The 25,814-nt window shown below is 41.0% G+C and overlaps 1 protein-coding gene across 6 annotated transcripts in view; it reads left to right on the top strand.

Moving 5' to 3' along the window:
* The first annotated feature begins 1,634 nt into the window (after positions 1-1,634).
* Positions 1,635-25,814, top strand: part of LOC307014085 (voltage-gated potassium channel KCNC1-like) — a 78,977-nt gene continuing 54,797 nt past the window's right edge. For 2 of the 6 annotated variants that reach the window (XR_013801144.1, XR_013801145.1), the window contains exons 1-3: positions 1,643-2,360; positions 3,237-4,095; positions 14,542-14,751. Coding sequence is in view for 4 of the 6 variants with exons in the window: in XM_079641793.1 (XP_079497919.1) it covers positions 3,294-4,095; positions 14,542-14,751; positions 16,810-16,925 (1,128 nt within the window). In the remaining 2 variants the exon portion in view is untranslated. Of the gene's footprint in view, positions 2,361-3,236; positions 4,096-14,541; positions 14,752-16,809; positions 16,936-25,814 lie in introns of all 6 variants that reach the window. The other 4 variants (XM_079641793.1, XM_079641792.1, XM_079641794.1 and 1 more) reach the window with 4 other exon arrangements.

Below are 25,814 nucleotides of genomic sequence, written 5' to 3'. Positions count from 1 at the left end.
AAGGAAGAACAATGTTTGGCGGATACAGGGATGCAGCATCACACGCTGCAATCAGAGTCCAGGTTCATCAGGCCATGTTTCTGAAAAGACAAAAACACAGCTTCCGTCATGTCGCGCTTTGTAGCCCTTAAAAGGTGTTTGTGGTACACTTTGTTGTTAATGGAGATCACATTGGCTAGTACAGCATGGTTAGGGTCAGGGTTAGGGTTAGGGTGACCTGCCTCTCCTAATGAGAACCAGCAGTTGAGGCTGGCTTCTTCGCCTGTTTGGGTTTCAGTTTTTTTTGTTGTCTTTCCTTCAACTAATATCTCACAGAATCGTACAGCTGCACTTTTGTCTAATGAAGACGAACAAAAGGAACTAGATAAAGATTGACATTTCACATTTGGAGCTGCATACCTGTTATAGCATTAACCAAATGAAAAGCAGTTTCATTAGATGTTTACATTTGTATGACAGTATGAGTGCCTATATTACAGTATCTTTAATGCCATTGCCTCCAAATATAATACCTTTTACAGTTGAAGCTGCACTTAATAAATCAATATTTTATTATGAAAATATAAGTGTGTAATGTAAGTCAAGTCAGGACATTATAAATTATCTATTGCATCTCCCCTCGACTCTGAAGAGGGTATTCCAGCTGGTTCATTTAGCTAGCTTTTTTTGTCTCACATTTACTGTTTGTGTCAAACAGCAGTCACACACAGTTAGAGGTTAGCTTTTGAACATTACCATTCAAAAAATGGTATTTTTGTTTGTAAGATCAGAAACAGTGTCAGGAGGGAAGGGATTATTGGAATGATTCTTATAAGACGGACACACACTCCATATGAGTGCTAAAGTTGCCCTGTGTCAGCTGGAATAGGACCTGTTTGCAAATGACAGACATTTCAACTTTATGAGGACACAATATGTCAGGACTTTGATCTACTGCATTTTTTATGAATATGCAACTCTGCTTTCCAGAAGAAGCTGAATATGTAATGACAGTGAAACATTGATGTGGTCAGTATCTGGGCAGCTTAAGCATCTGCAGGATGGTGAGGCAGGACATCAGCTATAACAGACATTATGAACAGAAAAGGTTCAAATGAAGGTTAAGAAAACGAGCCTTATGTGAGTTAACATTGACATCCATCCCAGCTTTTAGGAAGATGACTGATACTCCGCACACAGAGAGGACCCGACACATCCACTGCATAGAGCAGGGGGAAGAGAGGCATACTGTAGGAAGGTGGGGGGAGAAACAGAGAGAGGGCAACCAACAGCAGGGGGGCAGGGGGAAGCTGCAGAGAAATGGAAATCTCATTACCCAGCGTGTGCACAGTACTGAAAATAACTGATAACACACTACATAAAATATATGAAGAAGTTGTCAAGATGCAAGGTTGATGGAGTGAGTGTGTGTGCGTGTGTGTGTATGTATGTATCGGCAAATAAAGAATCATTGATTATGTGCGGAGAGAAACCCACATTGTGATAGACGTTTCTCATAATGCATACGTCTCCGTATTCCTCCTGTTTATGTATACACTCATTTTCTCTTTACATGCTGTTTTTGTTTTACTGTCTCTTTCAAACCTACACACACACACACGCACGCACGCACGCACGCACGCACGCACGCACGCACGCACGCACGCACGCACACACACACACACACACACACACACACACACACACACACACACACACACACACACACACACACACACACACACACACACACACAGACACACACACACACACACACACACACACACACACACACACACACACACACACACACACACACACAGTGTACCTCATTACTTTTACACTTTCCATCCATCATCCTTACCTCCTTCCCTCCCGCATGCTTCCCCCTCTGCCTCTGTCTTTGACTGGGCTCTTATTAATGGGATTGCATCAGTCAGGACATTTGCACTGAATTAGCAGCATTCCTTCACTCTCCTCAGCGTGTTATTGGAGCCCCCTATCTGCAGCCTGTAGGCATAGCAACTGCGTCCCACATACTGCAATGGCCCAAACCCCCTCCCCCCAAGCACCAGCAATCACAGGAACACCACAGTTCTAATGACAAAGGCTACAACTGGTTGGAAAAAGGTCTGTATGCAGATGGCAGTGTCCTGTTGGTTAAGCCTGAATAAAAGGAGGTGATTTATGATGTGCAAATTAAAAAATCCCCTCCTCCCCCCCCCCCTCTGTTTTTCTTCCCTCTGCAGTATGTGGCGTTTGGCTCGCTCTTCTTCATCCTCCTCTCCATCTCCACCTTCTGCCTGGAGACCCACGAAGTCTTCAACACCATCTACAACAAAACAGAGAACGTCACAGTTGACAACGTGACAACAGAGGAGGTACGCAGAAATTTTAGTGAATCCCTTTTTCAGTATTAGATATATTAAAGCCACCATAAAAGGGACACTGCAGTGTTCTAGATCTGCAGTTCTTTAATGCGGGCAGAATCATGAGACTCAGAATACGAATTGAATGATAAAAAAAATGAAGAAAAGGCCACATTCTGGTCCCAAAAAATCCTACATTTCCGGTGATCCAACATCCTAACTTCAAAGGTTGAAGCACACAAGCCTAAATGTATCATCTCCAATCAGAAGTCCTTCATTTGTCCCACAGCAGGGACATGTACAATGTTACAGCAAAGGGACAATGCAGACAAAGGCCAAAACAAGATTAGATGAGTAACATATAAGGTAGAGAGGCAAACAATAAAGAAAAAGAAAATAATGACATATCCATGGAAACAAAACAGCCTTCTAAAAGTATTAACATATGTAGCAGCTTAGATTGCAGTGCGACTCGGTTGTTTTCTTGAGTTTTCTGCTCATAACTGACATTCTGTCAGTTTGCAAGTTGTTATTAGTATATCGCCCCAATGAGACATAACTTGGTTATTAGAAGGTACTCAGGTGATGAGGAAGGTGAGTTTGGTGTTGTAGTTAACCAAGTGTGCAGTAGCCTATAGAATAACATGATGGGTCTCTTTAATGAACCCAGAACTGAAGTTATCATACCATGAAATGAAAAGTATTTTTTGACATTATTTCGTAAAGACTTTGGGGCCAGAGTTTGAAAAGGGACAATAATTGTAATTGTTGCTGTCTGATTCATTCAGAGGCTTATGTTGTGTTAGATAGTTAGGATTATGCATACCTTGTAATGAGTAAACACATTATAAAATGATCTGATCCTTTGTCTTCTCTTCTACCTTGCAGATAGTGTATGAGGTCGTCACAGATGGCTGGCTGACATACGTGGAGGGCATCTGCGTCATGTGGTTCACCCTTGAGGTAATGGCGCGAGTCGTCTTCTGCCCCGACAAGGCGGAGTTCTTCCGCAGCGCCCTTAACATCATTGACTTTGTGGCCATTGTGCCCTTCTACCTGGAGGTGGCGCTGAGCGGCCTCTCTTCCAAAACAGCCAAAGACGTGCTGAGCTTCCTGCGCGTGGTGCGCTTTGTCCGTATCCTGCGTATCTTCAAGCTGACCCGCCACTTTGTTGGTTTGCGGGTTCTGGGCCACACTCTGCGGGCGAGCACCAACGAGTTCCTGCTGCTAATTATCTTCCTGGCGCTGGGCGTCCTCATCTTTGCAACCATGATCTACTATGCCGAAAGAATTGGCGCCGATCCAGCCGATCCGACGGCAGCGGCCCACACCGCCTTCAAGAACATCCCCATCGGGTTCTGGTGGGCTGTGGTGACCATGACCACGCTAGGCTACGGGGACATGTACCCTGAGACCTGGTCTGGCATGCTGGTGGGGGCCCTCTGCGCCTTGGCCGGTGTGCTGACCATCGCCATGCCTGTGCCTGTCATCGTCAACAACTTCGGCATGTACTACTCCCTGGCCATGGCCAAGCAGAAGCTCCCCAAGAAGAGGAACAAACACATCCCTCGAGCGCCCCAGCCCGGCAGCCCCAACTACTGCAAGCCAGATGCCCTTGCCATGGCAACCGCTTCGCCGCACAGGCTGATGGGAAATGTGATCGGGCCGGGCATGGGATCAGGCAGCATGATGGGAACTGGAGACTGCCCATTGGCACAGGAGGAGATCATCGAGATCAACAGGGCAGGTGAGTGATTGATCAGAACTGAGACCATGCCTGGATGTTGCGTGTGGATGTGAGTGTAAAAGAGCAGAGCTTGTGAAGCTTTTCAAAAGAAAAAGTAGCCGTTAAAGTACCAGAGGTAAAGGTCACGTATCCAAATGTAAAGGCCTAGCAACACAATCATTTTAAACGATAATTGAGTTAATTCACGTCAACTTCATTGCTACAAACCTCAGCTCTGCTTGTGACAAAGCACATCACATTGTTCACCTCCAGTACACCTCTGTTACCCTCAGGTGTCTCCCTTCAGGTAATAGTATCAAACCTTGTAAAAGGTGATGTTTTTAAATTAATTAATTTCTTGTCTAGTCTATACATTGTCAAACATTTTTACAAAATTACCATTGTATAGATTTTATAGAGCTGGCAGCCCATAGGTGGACTATGCTGCCCAGTACGCAGGTTGGTATCTGGATTGCAGAACTGTCAGGCCATGTCCTTCCTTCAGTCTCCCCCATTTCAAATGGTTATCAATCAATAAAGACAATCTCAGATCTTAATTTAAAAAAAAAAATGGTTAGTGGTTTGCTAAATCCCAAAGTTCCCTACAGAGCATAGGAGGGACATCACTATGTAACAATTGGTCTTCTATTGGCCTTGGTGGAGAAAGGATTTGTAATTTTTTCTTTTTTTACTTTTCTGCTTCCCAAAATCTAAAGCTAATCACTGGAGTGGCCTTAACAAAATAAAAGTATAAAGCTGTCCAAGATTCTCACTTTCTCATCAAACTGATGGTGAGAGGTCAGATCTGAAGCGCTGGATTGTTGGGAGAAGGGTGCATCTAATAGGTTTTGTAGCTGTAAATAACTTGATGATGTCCTCGTTCTTCCTAGAGAGGAGTACACTAAAATAGATTTTCATTTACAATAAGCTGCAAAAAAAGGGTATTACTTTATCTCTACAAATCCATCTCCCCCTCACAGTCAGAGGGCTGTACCACCAGGGCCGCCATAGATACACTGTATGTTGTGCCTGTCGAGACATTGATCCGGGTCATCACATCTCTGCTGTTTTAATTCACATGTCCATCATCTGCACGGATACACCAATGTGTGTTTGTGTGTGTGTCAGCTGTTTGTTATGGAGTTGCAGCGTGTGCCTTTACAGGATTTACTTTTAGCCTTAAGATTGGCTTGTCACCAAAGTGTTTGACAGCAAAGTGACATGTAATCAGTGCGTGTATGTGTGTGTGTGTGTGTGTGTGTGTGTGTGCGTGCGTGTGTGCGTGCGTGCGTGCGTGCGTGCGTGCGTGAGTGCGTGCGTGCGTGCGTGCGTGCGTGCGTGCGTGCACTTAGTTACACATGCATTGTTGCATATCATGTGTTCCTTCATTTTGGTTCTGCACCTCTTTATACTTTTTTTAATGTACGGTAATTGCACCCATTACTGCTGCAAAATATCTTTTAAATCTTCTTTCCAATGTTAATTTGCGTGATACAGAAATAAAAAAAACTCAAAATTGCACTTAAGGAGTTTTTTTAAGTAAGTGGAAATAGAGGCTCATTGGAAACCGGCACTTCACAATTTCACGATCTTTTTTTTGTTCGAGTCCAATATTACATTTGTTCAATAAAAGAATGGTGCAAATAATATCCTTTTATTTAATTAAATTCAACAAGCAAATTATGTTGTATTTTAGCAATACTATAAAAGCAGCAGCAAGACAGAAACGAGCAACTTTATTAAATGTATATACTGTATCCCAAGTAAAATCCTTATTGTGATGTGCAATGTTATCACTTATGTTCTTCATATCGTGCACACTTGTATGAGAGGCCGTCTAGCTCACAACTCATACTTGGTCTTACAAACAATATCAGAATCTCACACATACACCATTCAACTCTTTTATACATATAGCTAAACACTTTTACACGCACAATCATACTCTCTTTCACACACTTTTGTCTGGGCCATAAATCAAAGTTACTTACGTACCAAACTGTACTTTCTTAGAAACACTATTATTCCCACTTAAAGACAACATCATACTACAATAATACTCTAGTAATGTATACAAGATAGAACATTTTGTGTGTGAGAGAGAGAATGATAGTGTACATGAGAGAGGAATTGTAGTATGTATGAGGGTATGGTAGTGTGTGTGTGAGAGAGAATGATAGTGTACAGGACTGTCTCAGAAAATTAGAATATTGTGATAAAGTTCTTTATTTTCTGTAATGCAATTAAAAAAACAAAAATGTCATACATTCTGGATTCATTACAAATCAACTGAAATATTGCAAGCCTTTTATTATTTTAATATTGCTGATTATGGCATACAGCTTAAGAAAACTCAAAAATCCTATCTCAAAAAATTAGAATAGTTCCTCAGACCAAGTAAAAAAAAAAGATTTATAACAGCAAAACACAATCAAACATTTGAAAATGTCCATTAATGCACTCAGTACTTGGTTGGGAATCCTTTTGCACGGATTACTGCATCAATGCGGCGTGGCATGGAGGCAATCAGCCTGTGGCATTGCTGAGGTGTTATGGATGCCCAGGATGCTTCAATAGCGGCCTTTAGCTCATTAGCATTGTTGGGTCTGGTGTCTTTCAGCTTCTTCTTCACAATACCCCACATATTCTCTATGGGGTTCAGGTCAGGGGAATTTGCAGGCCAATCGAGGACAGTAATGCCATGGTCAGTACACCAGTTACTGGTGGTTTTGGCACTGTGGGCAGGTGCCAGATCATGCTGGAAAATGAATTCCTCATCTCCATAGAGCTTTTCAGCAGACGGAAGCATGTAGTGCTCTAAAATCTCTTGGTACACAGCTGCATTTACTCTGGGCTTGATGAAACACAGTGGACCAACACCAGCAGCTGACATGGCTCCCCAAACCATCGCTGACTGTGGGAACTTCACACTGGATTTCAAGCAACTTGGATTTTGCTCCTCTCCAGCCTTTCTCCAGACTCTGGCGCCTTGACTTCCAAACGAAATACAAAACTTGCTTTCGTCTGAAAAGAGGACTTTGGACCACTGTGCAACTGTCCAGTGCTTCTTTTCCTTAGCCCAAGTCAGACGCCTCTTCCGTTGTCTTGAGTTCAGAAGTGGCTTGACCATGGGAATACGGCTATTGTAGCCCATTTCCCGGACACGTCTGTGAACAGTGACTTTTGATACCTGGACTCCAGCTTCAGTCCACTGTCTTTGAAGCTCCCCCAAATTCTGGAAGCGACTCTTCTTCACAATGCTGTTAAGGCTGCGGTCATCTCTCTTGGTTGTGCAGCGTTTCCTGCCACATTTCCCCCTTCCAACAGACTTTTTGTGGATGTGCTTTGAAACTGCACTCTGTGAACAGCTTGCTCTTTGAGAAATTTCTTTTTGTGTCTTACCCTCCTGATGGAGGGTGTCAATGACGGTCCTCTGGACAGCAGTCAGATCAGCAGTCTTCCCCATACTTGTGATTTAGTTTACTGAACCAAGCTGAGTGTTTTTCAAGGCTCAGGAAACCCTTGCAGGTGTTTCGAGTTAATTAGACGATTCAAGTGATTCGTTGAACACCCTACTAGTATACTTTTTCATGATATTCTAATATTTAGAGATAGGATATTTGAGTTTTCTTAAGCTGTATGCCATAATCAGCAATATTAAAATAATAAAAGGCTTGCAATATTTCAGTTGATTTGTAATGAATCCAGAATGTATGACATTTTTGTTTTTTTAATTGCATTACAGAAAATAAAGAACTTTATCACAATATTCTAATTTTCTGAGACAGTCCTGTATGTGAAAGACAATGCAGGGTTGCGGTCGAATAGTCCGTTTCTCTTAGGAACCTTCCTTACAGAGTGAAATGACCCGGAAGTCCCTCAGTGGCAGCCATGATAAGTGCCGTTCAAATTCTCAGAAAAGGAGGTTTCAAACTTCCTTTATAACCTCCTTTAGCTCAGGAACCACTGGACCTCCCTTACCGAAAGGAGAGGAGAAAATGCTGCCCCACAATGCCTTGCAGCCGCAGCATTTGCTGTCACACAAGTCGGCCGTTCACGGAAACAACCGATTATGACGGAGAAATTATATCATGAAAGTTACGGTGCTTATTAAGTATTTTAAAACGTATGTGGTAAGTTGCCACGTAAGTGCTTTGTTTTGAACGTTCATCAGTATTATAATCAAAAAGAGAAATATGAACGTTAGTTTTTAATGAAATTATAGTCAACATTTCACTGAGCTGTGTGGGGTTTGTTCAACTTTTAAAAGATGTTTGAATGGTGATATACACAGTGATAGATGTTAAGGACTAATGTTTATAATAAATACATTTGTATTGATTTTAAGATATTTTCCTACAATCATACATAGTGCTGCGTACCGGTACGCCGAACCGGTACTGGACTTGTAAAAAGTTTTGGTTCAAGTCCGGTTAAAACCGGAACGCCAGGAACTGGTACTTACGTATATTCTCCTTTGTGTTCTAAACCATCTAAAACCTTCCATAGATCGAGAAATTTGCGCTGAGAAAAGACGAAAAACATTGTTTTGGCTTCTGATATGGCGGCCATTACTGAACTCACGAAGTCTCGCAAAATATCGCAACTGCTCGCGAGATCTGTGTGACGTCAAGGGAAGCTGGCTTAGACATAGTGGACACTGACAGCGTGGGATACTGGTTGCCATATATGGTAGTGTAGCTAAGCTAACTCCTTTGTATGTATGGTGATATAGTGTCTGCCGAAAGAGCAACACTTCACCCAGACAATGTCAATATGCTGTTGTTCTTGAACAAGAACACATAGACTTGTACTCTTGCATATTGAGTCTTGTATGTACATCACTATGTATGTAGTTGTGTTGTGTAGTTAGTAACACATGTAGAGTTCTAGAAAAGACATGGTGTAGACACAAGTTGGAAGGGGGCACAATAAACCTGACGAGTTTGAATTTGAGTTGATTATGAGTTTATTTTCAATTGATAATTAGCTCACAATAAGTTCACTTTAGTTACTCACACAACTTGACACAAGTCCGGACTTATAAGTCCGGACCTGAACCTGAACCTCTGGACTTGAGTCCGGACCTGAACCTGAATGTGAGTCCAGGTACACAGCACTAATCATACATATTGGGATCATTTGTATTAATGTGGATCGGAGGGAGAGGGTGACGAGCATAAGTTTAACTTTCCTTTTTTATTTCAATTCCAACTTTGGTCATGAAGAATATGTTTCTCTGTTGTTCATAAAGCATAAAGCAACAGCATCAGAGCACGGTGCAGAGTCTCTAGATGAGTTTACAGTAGTCCCTCGTTCTTATTATACATCCATGTTGTAGTCCGCTGTATAGGAAACTGTAGTTTCCATAGTTTCACCACAGCAGCAGACGCACATTCATGGCGTCCGCTGGCGCATCAAAAACACGTTGGATAGTGAAAGTGCATTCGGATTCTCAAAGCACGGCAGTCTCTTCTCCTAAGTCCTTTTGAATTCTCCTATCCACTATCCCTTAACCCTGTGACGTTTCACTCAGAGGTCAAGGAATAGACGATAGGGTTAGACCAGGGGTCGGCAACCCGCGGTCTGCTGGCTCCCTTGAGCCTAGACAAAAATAAGAAGGAAATAAAATACAAATATTTGTAGGACTATTTATATTGTGTTACACGGTTGAAAATGTTTTGTATCTTGTATACATGGGCCCAATAAGACAGTAGTACTTAATTCTTAGACTTAATTAACACTTATAGTTTCATGTCTTGTAAGAACTTTTTTATCTCATAATTTCGACTTTTTTATCTCATAATTATGACTTAACATGGGGATTTTATTTTTTTCAAGTGGCGGAAATGGGCTTCCATAGAAATAGACAGGGTTCCTGCAGGTTTCGCCTACTAAAATTTAAGACTTTTTAAGACCTTTTTAAGGCCACTTTGAGTAGAATTTAAGACCTATTTCACGGCAAGAAAGTATGAAGGAAAATTGCTATGAAAGAAGAACATCCCATAATTACTTACAAAGTAAATGTATTCATGTTCAACATAAGAACAATGACTGAACATAACACCTTAACAGTACACAGAACTGTGTTAGCGTGTTAGACAAAAAGTGTGTATGTGTGTGTGTTAGGGCTGTGCAATTAACCATATTTTAATCTCAATTACGATTTTGGCCTGCCACAATTACGAAAACAACATATAATCGGAAAAAAAGAATTTTGCTTTGCTAGGTTGTGACAGTGCACTACAACATATTTGATCTAATTCATTTTAGTCTAATTTATTTTTATTTATCTTATTTATATATGTTTAATAGCTTGTGGAAGTGCGCTCCAAAATGTTTGTTGATCTTGTTTATTGGTATTTAATATTTTGATATTATTTATTTAAATGTATAATTTATTTTTGTATTGGTTTTTCAGTTGAATTATACGTTCAGGGTAATCAACAGTTAAAAAGATACTGTTCAAATTATTATTATTTTTAAAGTTCAATAAATGGATGTTTTCAAAGTCAATGAATAATCGTATTGTGTGTGTGTGTGTAACAAGAGCTATATTCAGAGCTCTGCTGCCTTGGCTACACTATTTCATCGTTGCTGTTGCATGATTGGTGTTTAGCTACGTTATTTAGCGTCTACAGCACCTCCGCTTTTAGGGTTGAAGTAGACCCAAATGTAGCCCGGAGGTCCCCCGGTGTTGTTGCGGGAGCTGCTGCACTAACTAACGCTACATAAGAAAAACAAACGCTAATTTATTTTGCAAAAGGTGCAGCGGGCTTCAAACACTTTCCCCTCCACTGGTTTCAACCAAGCACTAAATTCGATGTTTTCCAACCAAATACGGTTGAACTTACACTTCCCCATATTTATTTGTAAGTAGATTCGAAGATACCTGAGTTTCTGACTGCCGCTAACTGAAGCTTGGTTGCTAAGTTACTAGCTGGGTGTTCTCCAATAAGGGGCTGGGGGAAACAAAGTTAGTGATTACTAGTTCCATGTTGATTTATTTCAATACAAATTGTTGGGGGGAACTGAAAGGCTATTACCGTACTGGTTACTTTTCAGCCCGGACATTTCCCCCAAAACACATTTAGACGCGATCTAAACACAGAAGTACCTTTCAAATCCAATCATTTTTAAGACCTTCTAAATCATATTTAAGACCTTTCTTATTTTTTTGGTCATATTTAAGACCTTTTTAAGGCCTTAAATTCAGATTATCAAATTTAAGACTTTTTAAGACTTTTTAAGACCCCGCGGGAACCCTGGAATAGATCATATTTGATCTAAAAAATATCTATTTGTGATCATACTGTGTGACCTGCTTGTATGTACTTACACAATAGGTGTACTGTTCTCTCTATGTGTTGTACTGTCTTAGTGTGAACATAGATTAAACAGCCAGCCAAACTCTTTTGAGAGCCAGGGAATGAGCAGCCATTCTCCTTTATTTAATTATTTGCAGTCCACTGACATTCAAACGGAGTGAAACTATAAAAAAAAGAAGATACAAGGCACTTAATGATCTCATACATGCAAGTGTAACATACACAGATTAACACATAGGACCACTAATGCTAGCTGTGCAATAAGCATGTATACAGGCTAGTATGGCTAACGCTAGCGTGTATGCTTGTGCTAGCACGTATGCTAACGCATTTTAACGCAGTTTAAACATCTCCAAATGTCATCACATAAACACAATACATGTTACTAATCCTTACAGCCAATGTTAGGCTTACACTTACAGTCATTGCTTTCTGACAGACTTGACACTTTTTCTTCAGGTTGCATAGGGAAAATTAGTAGTCTACTGCCATTGTGGGCGGTGTCCGTCAAACAAAAAACGTAGAGCCAATCAGGAACTGAGAATTTAGTCCAACTTCCTTTTCAATCAAACTCACTTCCTTTTCAATCATACTCTCTCACACACATAACTGTTCTTATGCACACACCCTATCATTCTGTTTTATACACATACCTATATAGTCATTCACATCAAATATTATTACCTCTTATATAAGCTATTATTCGGCCTTTCATTCACTGCTACTGTTTTACATATATGACTATTGTTATTAACATGAAATACTATTCCCTCTTACATAGGTCATTATTCTGTCTTACATTGTTTACCGATTACACACATACTACAATCCTCTTTCACATACACTATTATAATGTCCTATTAGATTATAGTTGTTTGTGGAAGACGATAGTGGTGTGTGTATGAGAGTATGATGGCGCGTTTAAGAGATTTTGTTTTTGTGTGTGAGAGAGAATAGTTATTTATGTATGATAGCATGATAGTGAATGAAGGAAGGAATGACAGTACGTTAAAGACGGTATGATGCTGTTTGTGAAAGAGTCTGGTGGTGTAAATTTGAGATTCTGACATTGTTTGTAAGACCAAGTATGAGTTGTGAGCTAGACGGCCTCTCATACACTTGTGCTGTGTCTCTAGTCACATACTTCTGTAGGCTGCTTACATTTGTTGTTTTGAGTGCATAAGTGATTCCCAATGGCGACCAATGGCAAAATGCAGTAGGCTATAGGCTAAGTGCCGTTAAGAGCTCTCATAACAGTCACAAAAGTTGAGTATGGAACGTTGCACACCTCTTAATTTGCATTCACATATGCACAAAATTAATATTATTTTAATTTTGACCCAACTAAAGCTGACCTTTCAATGCGCAACCAATCAGATAACAGCTGTAGCCTATGTAGCATCGCAAGCTAGCAGAGGAGGTTACAATAGAAACGGAAACATCACTGGCTTTTCAAGGCTCTGCACCAAACCTTGTGGTGAGCAAAGAGAAAATCTTGAGAATGCAGCATAACTGTCAATGATCGCCATCTTTGCTACGTAACAGAAGTCATGCGACCAGCCATGATTGTGATTGCTCCAGTAAACACAGTGCTCTAAACGTTTTTTTTTTTAATACTTAATTACAATACCACTATACCTGAGTTTAAAATAAGCCACCATAGAGTTGATTGAGCAGTCTGCAATGATTTGGTAGCAGGAAAGATAGTTGCTAGCTAGCTAACAGCGGGGATCATCACTTTTGGTGAGGGCAAAGCAGATGTGAGCAATTTGAGACAACACTATGGGGTAAAATCGCACTGTATTAAAAAAAGTGTCCGAAATAAAACACTGATTTAGAGTCTATTGAGTTTTCTAAATAAAAGACAGGAACAATTGCACAACTAAAAACGACCTGCTGTTCTGCTGTGATCTCAGCATCGACAACACGCTAACCTACACTCCTGGGGCGAAGTAAATCGTGTACATGCAGATCAACTTATATGAGCGTTGACATCAAGTCTTGGACGTGATGAATCCTGACAGTATGACTTGGCTTGTCCAAATCTGTTCATGTGAACTGTCTAAAATAGTGCTCTGGTATCCCCATATTTAATCCCTCCTCTCTGTGACAGCCGGCTTGTCACTTCGCCTTCCAGAGTCGCCGTTCAGAGCTAAACACTTTTGATTTCTGACGTAGTCTGACAACACATCTTTTTCCGGAATAACCCAACCCTAAGTGTGGTTACCAGTTTACTGTGTGCAGAAGTGTGTGTCCTCTGTGTGTGTCCGCCCCTCTGGCCTGTATCTGTAACTTTTGAGCAGTAAATCAGGTTTGACAGCTGTGTTGAACGCTGCTTCCCGCGTAGCAATCGCCCGTGTGTGCATCCAATATATTTTCTCGCACTCCTTTGTTTATTGTCTCCCGTTCGGTGCTGTTAAATCGTGTGTGTGATTCTGTGAAGTGTGTGTGTATCTACAGCCTGCTCTGCTGCAGTGTGTTGGTCATGTGATCAGGCTAGCTATCACCAGGCTCTAACGTCCCCTCGCCTCCCCCTTTTTCCCTCTCTCTTCTATCTCCTCTTTACCCTCTTTTTTTTCACACCATAATTTTTCTTCTCCCCGTTTCTCTTTCATCCCGTTTTTCTGCATATTTTTCCTACCCTCCAATTCCTTTCTCCCTGTCCTCCTCCGAGTTCCTCCTCACCCCCTCTGCTCTTATCTCCCTTTTCCATTTTATTGCTTCTATGCTCTCCACCTTACCTTCCCTTTTTCGCTCAATGACTCCACCCCCTACTTACTCTTCTCCTTTCTCCCTACAATAAATCTTCTCTCCTCTACCTCCCCCCTCCATTTACACATTCTGTCTTTTTTTACTTTGATGTTATCCGTTCTTCTTCCTCATTTTACATAAATTCTGATTTTCTGTACCCTCTCCTCTCTATTTTTCCTCCCTCTTCTCCCTTCCATGTCTCCTTTCTTCTTCTCCTGTTTTCCTATTCTTTTCTCTTGCCAATTCTCCGTTACCATTTCACCATGACTTTCCCGTTATCTGTCCCTTCACTATTTCCCTGCTTCTCTTCTGTCACCTCCCTTTCCTCCCTTTTTGTTTTCACCATCTCTACCTTCTACCCCCCCATGTCTCTATCCCCTTCTCCCAGATTCCAAGCAAAATGGCGAGGCGGCAGCTAACGCAGCACTGGCCAACGAGGACTGCCCCACCATTGACCAGGTCCTCGGGGACGAGCGCAGCCCGGCCACGGGGGGGCTCGGCTCCGCCACTAGCCGCGAGCGCTACCCCCACGACCGGGCCTGCTTCCTGCTGAGTGCGGGGGAGTTCCAGCGCACCACGGACGGGAACGTTCGGAAAGGTAGGAAGGTGGAGGGGGGGAGAAGGAGGCCTGAGGGAGGAGGAGAAGGAGGAGGAGCCGGGGGAGAGGGCGGGGGGGTGGGGTGGTACCTGAGTGACAGCAGTGGGCTGTCCCTTGATGCATGGCCCTGATCCACATGTGCTGCAAAAACACGTCCCTTCCCCTACAGACAGGTGGACAAAATAATAGGAACCCCTAACAATATAAAGTTATTCATGGTGTGTGAATACCTTTATGTGTGAGTGTGTGCGTTTGTGTGTGTGAGAATGTCTGTGCAATAGAATGTGTTTCACATAACACACGCACAAACATAACAGAAACAAATAAAAGTTGAAAAAATTAAAATAACTTAACATGGAGAGTTCTGTCCATTGGCACACAACATAATAATACACAATTATTGGCAAAGGTATTTAATCCAAGTATTATTTTATTCACAACTTCTTACTACAGCTGTAGTGGAAGAAGCCCCCTTCATGCATTTATCCTGTGTTTGTACTGTGTGTATAGTGCGTGTGTACTACGTGTGTACTGCGTGTGTACTGCGTGTCTACTGCGTGTGTACTGCGTCTGTACTGCGTCTGTACTGCGTGTCTACTGCGTGTGTACTGCGTCTGTACTGCCAAGGCTGCTGCAACACTGATGTTGAAGTGACTGGATGTACCATACTGTAACACAATAGTATTTAGAACGTTTTTGGGTGGTCCAATAATGCAATATAAAGATGATTCCTTCCTGAGGTGGGTCCACAGTCACTCAGCAGCACTAAGTGAAGGGTTTCATTGGTCTTCTGTGGATGCTGTGTTCTATGTTCATCATAGCCGATACATACTTACATAGAGCTAAACAGTTTCATTTTGAAAACACTGTCCATTAAAATGAATATAGTGTTACCTGTACAATTTACTATCAACAAATCCCATGAAAAGACCGAAGAAGACTAGCATTGGTTATTTTTTCTAATTCATTAAATGACATCAGCTGGCCTCATGAACTGTGGCTTTTGTCCGTCAGAAACATGTGATGATGCTATTAGCACAGGCGAGGGGAATGTATGGTAACAATCTGCAAAGAGGATGAAATGTACTGCCACATTGATTCAAAGACTTTTCTTGCGTTGCTAAGTGCAATAAATGTATTTAATTGTAATGCCCTAACACACACTACATGAAAACAGCAGCATTAGATTGCAAACTGTCATCCAGAGGTCAAAAGATGTAGAATAAAAGAACACTGAATGAGTGTGCAGGTTTATTATTGTTTTTGAGATAATTATTCCTCAGCACAGGCAACAATGTATGGATTGCTCTCTGCTATATTGGAAATCCATGACCCAATACCTGCTAAACGAATTCATTACATTAGCCTCAACCTGATAATTTGTATGTTAGCATGCTTATATAAGCATTTAGCTCAAAGCCTCAGGAAAATAGGGACTTGATGTAATTTTAAGAATACTTTTAAATCAAATCCACACATTTCTTCTTCTGGTATTTTCATGGGATTTGATGAATGATAAAAAAAAAACGCCAGTCATGCACTTTCTTGAACTTTCCTGCCACGTTGGATTTCTGTTCCGAATGTTTTAAAATGAAACTCTTCATGTGAACTGTGCAGCATTTTGAATCTGATCTGGCAGAACAGCCAGATCAGATGAGTGTCATTCTGTTCTCGTCACATCGGCTTCTCCACTGTTCTGCTCTGTCTGTCATCCATCCACACTCACTACATGCTTTATTTTTCTCACTTTTCCATGCTGTATTCATTAACTCTCCTTCTTTATCCCTCCATCCCATATTTTATTCTTTCCCCCCACCTTCTCCATTGATTATAATGTTTTCCCTCATCTTCCATTAATTTGTCCTCTCTATATTCCTGCATTATCTTGCCTATTGCCTCCTTGACCTGATAACACTACAATAATTAATTTGGCTTTCAAACATAACCTGGCCCTTCCCCCTTTAATACCCATACACTCCCCAAATGCAACTTCCCCTGATTCACACACACAAACACACTGCAAAATGTGCACACTCACACACACCAACATACACACAGATGGCTCAGGGTCCAGCAGTGTGACCTCCTCCCAGGAAGGCGGGTGGTTCAAGCCGGAGGGGCCCCTGCTGCAGCCGGAGCTCAGCGTACACTCCGGCTCCTGGATCACAGCATAGAAACACACAGGTAACACGCGCATTCAGTCATATACAATATATTAAACAATCAGCTAAATGGACAACGTTTCTGTGCTAACGAAATATTAGATGCACCGAACAAACTGAGACGTTGACTTTAATGAAATGTATTATGTCAACAAATGTCACATAACTGTATTAGGTTAGTTGAAAGCAATAATATTAAGTTGAACCTAATATTTTCAACTAACCTATACAGTTATATGAAATCTATTGAGTTAATCAATTTCATTGTAGTCAACGTTTCAGTTTTTGCAGTAGAATAATTCAGACTTTTATTGTGTCTTTAAACAAGGACCATGCATAATACATTCATCTCAAAAACAGAACCGATGATTTCTGACGGATTTAGCTTTTAAGCTCATATCTGCAGTCCTTGACACAACAGACACTGTCTCTGTCACTATAACAATTACACAGATCGAATCAACAGATCAACATATAGACACCAGCACATTGATCAGTGGATTTATAATAATACAATACTTGAATATAATCTTGAACTTGAATTATTGGATTATAATAGATTATAATAAATTAGATAGAATTGAAGTAGATTACAGTATAACGGGTTAAACACAACTATATAAGCAGCAACCAATAGCAGCGTGGGCCAGTTTGATTCCCTGCTGGCCATCCTCCGTGTCATTACCCTTCTCTCTTCCACTACTAGCACATTCCAATAAAGGCTAACAGTACAATGCCAAGAAATAATCTAAAAAAAAGAAGACTAGAAAAGATAACATTAGAATAGCAGATACAAATGCATTAGACTTAATTAAAAAAGAATAGATTAGATTTGATCAATTTAGACTACACATATGTTTAACTCAACTAAACTAGACTAGATTTAGTTAGACCAAACGCAATTTGATTATATTAGATCAATTTAGATTGGATTTAACCAGATTAAATTAGATTAAACAAAAAAGATTACATTCTGTTAGATTAGACTAGATCTAACTCTTTAACATTACAATGAATTGCAAGATAATTACATTAACCCTTACTAGACTAGACTGCACAAAGGTATAATCTGAAATGGTCATGGGTCATTTTGCTTGCGGGTTGCAAGTTGAGAATCACAGCACACACACAAGATGAAAAATGACGGTAAAGTGGAGGAGGTTACAGTAGAAAATATTTAAAAATAAATAAATATATACATCAGTTGTTGATTAAAAAAGTTAAAACCCCAGACACACAATAGGACACAACCATTTGTACTGTATATATTTCATATATATTTAAATCAACAGTTTACTTTTTTCACACTAACACTGCAAATATTTCATTAATGCAAGTCTTGTCAATTGAATTGAATTGAATTTATGAACATAAAGCTAGTTATTGTTATTGTAAGAACAAATCACACTCCAATATATGCGTTGGCACAAATAAAACAAGTTAAACATATCCATAGAGTGTTTGCGTTATGAGATGTGTTTTTGTAGTGATATAATCACTTTTTAACCAATATTATCAACTTTGATGATTCTCTATAATGTGCTTGCAAACAATCTATTTATATGTTTAGTCCAGAAATGTGACACAAATATAATGTAATAGTAACACGTCAAAAACAGTGTCAGATTATATAATATCCAAACAATTGTAGGGGGAATCAGCATACACACACACACACACACACACACACACACACACACACACACACACACACACACACACACACACACACACACACACACACACACACACACACACACACACACACACACACACACACACACACACACACACACACACACACACACACACACACACACGTAGAACCATGTATACACACCGTGTGATTCTGCGAGCATGTATTAGCCGTGTGTGTGAGAGAGAGAAGCCTTCCTCTTTACACTCACACTGTGGTTTAACCAGAGACATGGGGTTGGGGGGGGAGGGGGGGGTGCGTGATGATGCTGTTGTTATTTTGTTGTTGTTGTGTTACTGTCTCCTTCCCCATGTTGTGACAGGTCATGCATTTGTATGTTGGCTCTTGTTGGTCTGTGTTACACTATCCATCTGTCTGTCTGTCTGTCTGTCTGTCTGTCTGTCTGTCTGTCTGTCTGTTTGTTTCTCTATTTTTCTTCTTTCTGTCCGTTCGTCTGTCCTTTTCTTTGTATGTCTGTATTTCGTGTGTAGCTGTCTTCCCCTCCTCCTGCTCCTCCTGCTCCTCCTCCTCCTTCTCCTCCTCTAACCCGGTCTCTTCTCACTCTGGTACTTACAGATAGGGGGCGTCACGTAACCCCCCCCCCCTGAAAGCACTTTGGCTCCCAATTCCGCTCGGCTCCAAACGGGCAAGGGGGGTCTTATTCCCAGAATGCTTTTGGGTAGAGGGGGCCTGGTCTTGACTTTATGATACTTTGGTTGCAGACTTTAGTGTGTAGTTTGGACTTATTGTCCTATTAAGATTGATATCAGATTGGTAAATAAAGAAACATAGTATTTTGCGCCAAAATACTTAGTGAGTTTTTCCAAAACATACAAAAAAATTAATTTAAATGGGAATTCAACTTAACGTGTTTTGGGATGGGTGCCAGAGTGAAAGCAGCCGCTGCGCACCGATTAGTCATTTTCTCAGCCAGGCCAGTGAGAGCTGGTTGGTCGGTTTGTTATCCCCTCTTCTCTGGACAGCACAGCCGGCAGAGAGCACTGTCTGGTTTCACGGCAGATTTGGCTCCAATCGTTGCATTGGGCTAATTGGCATAGCGTTCGAGCTAATTGGATATTCTTTGAAACAATTTGGTACAACAGCTTTAAATGAATTACATTATTTATATCTGAGCCGTGTCTGCCTCTCTGTCATGCTGGGCTGAAACACTGACTGCTGTCGTGCTTCAAAGGTTAAAATAGCTAAAACATATTTAGCTGATTCTTTGACAAACCAGCAGGTAGATGAGCAGGGAGAAAGAAAGACAGACAAAACTGTAATCCCAAAAAGATACACACACACACACACACACACACACACACACACACACACACACACACACACACACACACACACACACACACACACACACACATTCAGGTAAGTAATAACAGCTTTTGAAGGCTGTGATGACACAGTGGTGGCAGCGTTTGCTGTGCTCTGATGGTCTCTTAGCTTAATCTCTCTGCACTCTTAAAGCAGCTGACTCCCTCTGAAAAAATTTGCTTTATTTATCTTAAGTTATCTTTTCACTTCATTTTCATTTCAGCCAATCAAGTTTCTTGGCAAGAAAATTCAGACCTTTTCAAAATGGCCGCCGTGCAGGCCTTTTGCTTTAAAAGTGCCACCAGGGCTCTCTTCCGATCCCTCTGTGATTCTCCAGTTTTCTTCCTCCCTTCCTCTCGCTGACATTATCACAAATTGTGCTGTCCTTGAATGGGATTAAATACAGACCTTTGTGTCACTGCTGTCACTACAACCCAAATCGATCAAGTTTATGTTTGCATTGGGTGGGAAGAACGAAAGACTTGAGCATTTTCGAGGAATTCTGAAAGGACAGCAACGCTTCTTTTCCCTACCGTGCAACTTTTCTGCTCCTCTTCTTCTGCTTATATCCTAGCTCTTGATCCTTGGTATGAGCAAGCAATAGGGCAGGGGCGCAAGCTTCTTGTACAGAAAGACTGAAATTAGCCATAAGCTGAAAACTAAAATCCATATAAATGTCAAAAATTCCTACATGTACCTTTGCTTTGCCCCTGCCTGAGGAATACTTTGTTTCGTAGCTTGGTCTTGGTTTGATCTTATGAATGCAATGCTTTGACGTTTTGGTGATCCTGACTGTAGTTCTTAAAAGGTCACACTATTAGGAGGATCCTTCCTCTATTATTTTAATCATTCTCTCTCTTCTATTAGTCTATCCATCTGCACATCCATCCATTCTTCCATCCATCCATCCATCTACCCCTAAAGCCCTAACCTATCCATCCTTCCATATAACCCTAAAACCCTAACCTATCCATCCTTCCATATGACCCTAAAACCCTAACCTATCCATCCTTCCATATAACCCTAAAACCCTAACCCTATCCATCCGTCCATCCATCTAACCCTAAAACCCTAGCCATCCATCCATCCGTCCATCAAACCCTAAAACCCTATCCATCCAACCCTAAAATACTAATCCTATCCATCCATCCATCCATCCAACCCTATCCATCTACCCCTAAATCCCTAACCCTATCCATCCATCCATCAAACCCTAACCCAGGGGTCTGCAACCTTTTTGACCAAAAGAGCCATTTCGCTCCTTTTTCTCCAAAATATTTTTGCCTGGAGCCGCAAAACATATTTCATAGTTTGATAGCTAATAAAGTTGTATTTATTGTTATATCAGACAAAAACTACAGTTGTTTTGCATTTATTAGGCTATTTATTACATTATATAAAACTGTTAACCTCTAATAAGAAACAAAGAACTCCTATAAGGAGAATTACAAATAATACACAGGCCTACTTTAAGATAAATTAAACACAGCACTTGGGGAGTCATCTGCACATTTGAAGGAAAAAAAATATTATTAAAATAGGCCCACTTTGAAATAAATAAAACATATAGCTGCACCCTAAAAAGAGTTAAAGGTAGGGTAGGTAAGAATGGAGAAACCAGCTCGAGTGCGCTAGAATTTGAAAATACACAACTGGAAAAAATAGGCCTCTTCCTTCAGACTTTCTTACAGAGTCCCTCCTCCAACACACATGAACGCGCATCATCAATGAGGCCACGAGATAAGTTTGTGCACAGATGGAAGGCTGACAAGCAGGTAGGCCATCCAGTTATTTTAGCCGGGTCGGCTAAAATGATTGGTCGTGCTTTTTACAGCGCTACGGCTTCCAGAGATTCATTTTTGTAAGTATTTATTGTCAAAGCATTTAATATATTCATTGCTATCGGGACGTTAAGAGCATTCCATGGAATATAACAAAAAGTGTTTTCTGAAATAAATGACATACCCCATTGAATTATGACTGAAGATTGTCAGCTGTCTTCCTCTCCCTTGTTGTTCCTCGATACGTAAAGGCTGCAGCACCGTTGATAACTTCTCTCTACATATCAAACATACCGGTAAACCAGCATCGTTTGCTGTGAAAGCATATAACTCTGTCCACACAGAATTAAATCCTGTGTTCCTCCGGTACTTTTCTTTGATTTATCCATAGTTCGCTCATCGAGCCGGGGTCCCCGCGCGAGCGCCTCCAAGAAAAGGCGCTCGTGCGGGACCGTAGCAGGATGTGACGCATATTTTAGTTGACCTAATTAAAACCGTTTTGTTTTTTATTTATGTGTCACAGTATCACCTCAAAATACGAAACATTTTCAACCGTGCAACAAAATATAAATAGTCCTACAAATACTTTTATTTTATATCCTTCTTATTTTTGTCTAAGCTCAAGGGAGCCAGAGCAGAGGGCTTAAAGGGCCGCATGCGGCCCGTGGGCCGCGGGTTGCCGACCCCTGCCCTAACCCTATCCATCCATCCATCCATCCAACCCTATCCATCTACCCCTAAATCCCTAACCCTATCCATCCATCCATCAAACCCTAAAACCCTAACCCTATCCATCCGTCCATCAAACCCTATTCATCCATCCATCCATTGTCCATCCATCTAACTTTTTTTTTATTTTTTATAAACTTTATTTTAAATTATTAGGGCAGTACATTTTATAAATATACAAGTTACATTAATAATACATACATCACATAAAGTAAAAATATATAAATAACATAAGGAGAGCACGTTTTATTTTATGCGGCTCAGTTATGTCACAGACTCAAGATGCCCCATGGCAGAGTCTGGGATTTGTCCAGGGTCTTTCTTCTCCTTAGTTCAGTAAGTATCTGTTTCATGATGGTGTTACTGCCTATTACTCTCTGGTTCAGTATCATTTTACACCTTGTCTTCCATATTTTCATACATGCGATACAAATTACCATCTGAAAAAGTTCCCTTTGCTTTATGCCCATCCCCTCATCCAGAATACAAAACATAATGGAGGCATATCTTACATTGAATACTAAACCAATGCCCCGCAGGAGCGACCACACCTCCTCAGCTCTGTAGCAGTCCATGAGGAGGTGCTGCAAGGTCTCGTCTTCCTCACAGTTAATCATGGGGCATGTTTTAGTTTTGACATAACAGCTCCATGAGACCACAGCTCTGACCGCAAGTCTGTTAACAGATATCAACCACCTCACGTCTCTCATGCTCTCCGATAATTGTTTACATTTAATTAATTTTAAAACTTAATTGCCTTCGCCAGGTGTGAGGTTTTTGTACATTATATTACCTCCATATTTAAAATCGTTAACTATTTTAAAGATTACTCTATTTGGGAGCCCGATCCAATCAATCCCTAAATGCTGAAGTTCCGTTGTGAAGTCACCATACACTAATTTATAGTAAGGTCCGTTTCTAGCGCGCCCTCTTCTTTTGTTCCATCCCATTCTTCCCTCCTCAACCCAAGGTGCTTTCCTGTGTATTGCAGCGGAGATGTTTTTTACAAAGGTAATTTGCAGTTTAATACCCAGGTCTATGGCTCCATCCATCTAACCCTATCCATCCATCTACCCCTAAAACCCTGACCCTATCCATCCGTCCATCCATCTACCCCTAAAACCCTAACCCTAACCCTATCCATCCGTCCATCCATCAAACCCTAAAACCCTAACCCTATCCATCTAACCCTAAAATGCTAACCCTATCCATCCATCCATCCATCCAACCCTATCCATCTACCCCTAAATCCCTAACCCTATCCATCCATCCATCAAACCCTAACACTATCCATTCATCCATCCAGCCCTAACCCTATCCATCCGTCCATCAAACCCTATCCATCCATCCATCCATTGTCCATCCATCTAACCCTATCTATCTATCTACTGTATCTATCTATCTATCTATCTATCTATCTATCTATCTATCTATCTATCTATCTATATATCTCTATCTATCTATCTATTTATCTATCCCTCCATCTATCCTTCCATCCTTATAACCCTAACCTTACTCTATCTGTCCATCTCTCTATTTATCTATCATCCATCCATACACCCATCTGTCCATTTAACCCTAACCCCATCTATCCATCCACCTCATTGAAATGGGTACCTTTTTTGATTTTTTGTATCTATTAGGTAATGTTTGCTTTATTAGTCCCCGTCATTCTGTCTTTTCAATCCTTTGATCATTACCCCAACATCTCTCAACCCCCCCTCCCCCTATTTTTCTCTCTCTCTCTCACTTTCTCCTTATCTCCCTGCTGTTGCTACGGAAACAGTGGACAGGGGAATTCCGGGACTTGGTGCAGCAAAGCATTTTGGGTCAAGGCTTGGTGTTTGATTGCATTATTGATTCATATTGATACAGTGGACTGTATTTTTAACCAGCCATGCAGTGAAGCAGAGAGAAACGAATGGTGGGACAAGCTAAACCTTTTATGATGTACAATGTATAACGTAGAGTGGCGTTGACTGAACCTACAAAGGAAAGGAAGGCGCCGAACAACACTTTATGGGTAGACACATTTGACTGCTCATACTTCCATGTTAATATCCAAAGAAACGGTAAATCAGTTTTCTGGACTGATACTGATAATTAGGTATTTCTGCATTTATAAAGAAAGAGAATCCTTTTTTTCTTGTAATTGGGCTAAATTGTGCAGACATTATGCATTATTCTTGCCTAAACCTTATCCATAACTATTGTTTTCTGATCTTTGAAAGCAAGAATGGTCAATGAGCGCAAGAATCTTCATTGAATTCAACATTGGTGTTTGCAAGATTGCCCATCTTTTTTAGCAGTACAGTGAGGTCATTCAGAAAAAGTATAAATCCTTTGTCTTTAGGACTGATGCCTTTAGTAGCTTTACCATCTGCTGTTCCAAGAACAAACTCCATATTTCTGTGACTCTGCAACTTGTTTCTAGCTGTCTCAGTACAAACAGGATAAAAGATCAGAGAGAGTGCCCTGCTGGCTAGAATGCAAAGAGGAGAGCGCTGCCTGCTCCCTCTCAGAAAAGGAGGGAAAAAAACCCTGCAGAGGTAGCTCTACAGTGAACATTGGTGCAGTGCCGCTAGTGCCTCCGAAGGCCAAGACTGAGCATTACACTCTCCTCCTGACTGCATTACTTTCAAAGGCAGCTGACACACTCTGCATTATGACACTGTACACGTCTATCTCCGCTCTCATAAGGAAACGTAATCAGTGAGTGGGTGGAGGTCGAATAGAAGAATGAAATGTTGCATTAATCACTCCATTACTTTGTCTTCCATGCTCTGCCGTCCTGTCTCCCCTTGTTTTATTTCCATAATTAATTATCTGTCCGCCTTTCTCTCTTTCTTCTCAGTAGAAAAATATTGATTCCCTTCATTGACAGACATATACCATTGGCCTGAACTGACTCTTTAGTCTTACTTAGAGGCTCACTGATGTAAGGAGATATGCTGCGCCATAACAGAGTGGAGAGCCCCCCCCCCCCCCCCACCCCTCTCTTTTTCTCTCCATCTTCCTAAAGGTCTAACAACAACATGCAGTTTCATACCACCTTAAATCTACTATTTTTTACTACTCTGGTTTTCTTTTGTTTGCCTCCCATTCACACACACTTTCCCTCCCTCTGAATCGATGACCTCTAGGCTTGTGTTTAATCATTATTGGTAGTCTGGATCCCCTGAGGCCTATTGGGTTGCACTCACATCATTTTATTTCATGAGTGCTACTACAACAGTTGAGCCACAATGGTGTCAGGAGGAGAATCATGTTGACCAAGGAAAGTGTAAACTGATCGATTACGTCCAATATGGTTATAAACAGGAAATTGTGAATTTAAAACTAAGGAATATAAATTTGTCACCAGAGAAT

This window comes from Notothenia rossii (genome assembly GCF_949606895.1).
Source record: "Notothenia rossii genome assembly, chromosome: 8".
In the NCBI taxonomy this organism is placed as follows: Eukaryota; Metazoa; Chordata; class Actinopteri; order Perciformes; family Nototheniidae; genus Notothenia; species Notothenia rossii.
The sequence above is the reverse complement of the archived record's forward strand: the minus strand, read 5'-3'. Positions and strand labels throughout refer to the sequence as shown.